At 38.5% G+C, this 2,597-nt stretch overlaps 1 protein-coding gene across 1 annotated transcript; it reads left to right on the top strand.

Annotated features, from left to right (window-relative positions):
• The first annotated feature begins 264 nt into the window (after positions 1-264).
• LOC122104695 (olfactory receptor 4A5-like) lies at positions 265-1,203 on the top strand. The gene has a single exon (XM_042675637.1). The coding sequence runs from the start codon at positions 265-267 to the stop codon at positions 1,201-1,203; it is 939 nt and encodes a 312-aa protein (XP_042531571.1).
• The last annotated feature ends 1,394 nt before the right edge of the window (positions 1,204-2,597 follow it).

Here is a 2,597-nt window from a genome sequence, read left to right on the forward strand (position 1 = left end):
CTACTGACTTTGGGATAGAAGCCTATGCCTGTAGCATAACCAGGTAATCCAAGAGGAAATAGAATTGTCCCTAAGAAGAGTTGCTATGCTCCTTGGAAGAGGAACTCAGCAGATGTGAACTAAATATTTGCTGTGTGTTCCCTATGTGGTAGACTCAAAGATGCTGTCCTTCTTATGCACAGGGTCCTAGTCCTGTTCAGAATTTCCTGAAAAGTCCTATTGTGATGACTTATAATCTCTAAAGCCAGCCTTCTAGAGGAGTAAATGATGACAGAGAGGAACAATGTCACAGAATTTGTCCTGCTGGGCCTCACTCAGGATCCTGATGTACAAAAAGTATTATTCATCTTGTTTTTACTCATCTACATTGTGACAATGGTGGGCAACCTGCTCATCGTGACGACCATTACTGCCAGCCCCTCCTTGGGCTCCCCGATGTACTTCTTCCTTGCTTGCCTGTCACTCATGGATGCTGTGTATGCCACTGCAGTCTTGCCCAAATTGATCATGGACTTACTCTGTGAAGTAAAGACGATTTCCTTCCAAGCTTGCATGGTCCATCTCTTTATTGTGCATTTATCTGGTGGTGCTGAGGTGTTCCTTCTGGTGGCGATGGCCTATGACCCTTATGTGGCCATCTGTAAGCCACTGCACTATTTGATCATCATGAATAGAAGGGTTTGTAGAATCCTGTTGGTGGTGGCCTGGGTTGGAGGATTTGGACACTCTGCCTTTCAGTTCATCGTTGTGTACAATCTTCCTTTCTGTGGCCCCAATGTCATTGACCACTTCATCTGTGACATGTTCCCATTACTGGAACTTGCGTGCACCGACACCTATGTTGTAGGCCTCACTGTGGTTGCCAATGCTGGTGCCATGTGTACTGTGGTCTTCATTCTTCTCCTCATCTCCTATGGCATCATCCTGAACAATCTTCAGACTCACAGTCAGGAGGGGAGGCGCAAAGCCCTGTCCACCTGTGGCTCCCATATCACGGTGGTTGTCCTGTTTTTTGTTCCCTGCATCTTTATGTATGTCAGACCTGTTTCCAACTTTCCCATTGATAAGTCCTTGACTGTTTTCTACACCATTGTCACCCCCATGCTGAATCCTTTGATCTATACCTTGAGAAATTCGGAGATGAAAAATTCCATGAGAAGGCTTAGGGGCGAAGTATCAACAAGAATTAGAAAACCATATTGAACACGATGCACATTCTTGTAGATACTTGTTATACCGATTATTTTTATACGGTTCACAAAGATTTCTTTATTTCAGCAGCTCTGGGGCTTGTACTCAGGTCATAGGCACCATTCCTAAGCTTTATTGTTCAAGGCTAGTGCTCTATGACGTTAGCCATTGCTCTCTTCCATTATTTTTGTTAATTAATTGGAGAAAAGAATCTCAAGGACTTTCCTACCTGGACTGGCTTTGAGCCTCCATCCTCACACCTCAGCTTCCTGAGTAGCTAGGTATACTGAAGTGAACCACTGATCCCAGGCTCTTAGTCATCTTCACAGTATCATTATATAGTGTGAATAGTAAGAATTTCTAATTTACCTTTATTTTAAAATATATTTCTTATACATTTTATGAATTAATCCCTGAATCAGTACATAGTATGATGCTTGCATTCTGATTTCAAATAGTACAGGTGTTTATAGAGCTAATTCACATACCCATTACCTTAATATTTTTTATGGTGAGAATATTGACTTTTTTGGTTTAAGATGTTTTCAATAGGGATATTTGTTTTGTTACTATCATAATAATCATTTTCTTGCTGGCCTGGAAGCATTTTTGACATTAAAAATAGTTCTTCATTTGTCTGATATGCTGTGTTCATTATGGTAACATTCTAATGTTTACACATCTCTTTCTAAACTATGTTAATTTTTTTTGCCTGTCCTTGGGCTTGAACTTGTGCCTAGGCATTGTCCCTGAACTTCTTTTCTCTCAAGGTAAATGCTCTACCACTTGAGCCTGAGTGCTACTTCTGGCTTTTTTGAGTAGTTCATTGGTGATAAGAGTCTCACCAAGTTTCTTAATCTGGGCAGACTTTGAATCATGATCTTAAGATCTCAGCCTCCTGAATACCTAGGATTACAAATTGAGCCACCAGTGCCCAGATTAAACTATATTAAGTTTATCAATAGATTATTTCTTTTTTATCTTAAAAAGTTTTATTTTTATCTTTAAGTACTTGTACAGAGGAGTTAAACAAAGTTGTATATAAATACTATGAAATTTGATCAATGTTATCTCTTATTATTCTCCCCTACTCTTCCCACCCTAATCCCTTCCCTCAGTTTTCTTAATTTTGTAGAATAAGCATTGAATTTTATGACAACATTCCTTCTTCTTTGTCCCTTTGAATTATTTTAAGTGAATATTACAGCAATGTGTAATGACATGCTTCCCATTCAATATTCTTATTAATGTTTTCCTCTTTGGAATAATTTTAGAAGACTCTATAAATCTAGAAAGGTTTTTGACTAACAGTATATTAAATGTATAGTTTTATCCTGAACACAATGAACCTATTAGAAATCATGAAATATCTATGTTTAAATCCTTTTAATCTTTCAGTGTTTGTT

Source organism: Dipodomys spectabilis, unplaced genomic scaffold (assembly GCF_019054845.1).
Source record: "Dipodomys spectabilis isolate Male_0828 unplaced genomic scaffold, ASM1905484v1 ptg000030l, whole genome shotgun sequence".
Lineage (NCBI taxonomy): Eukaryota > Metazoa > Chordata > Mammalia > Rodentia > Heteromyidae > Dipodomys > Dipodomys spectabilis.

Coding starts and splice junctions, on each gene's coding strand:
- LOC122104695 (XM_042675637.1), top strand. CDS start 265: ATGATGACAGAGAGGAACAATGTCACAGAATTTGTCCTGCTGGGCCTC.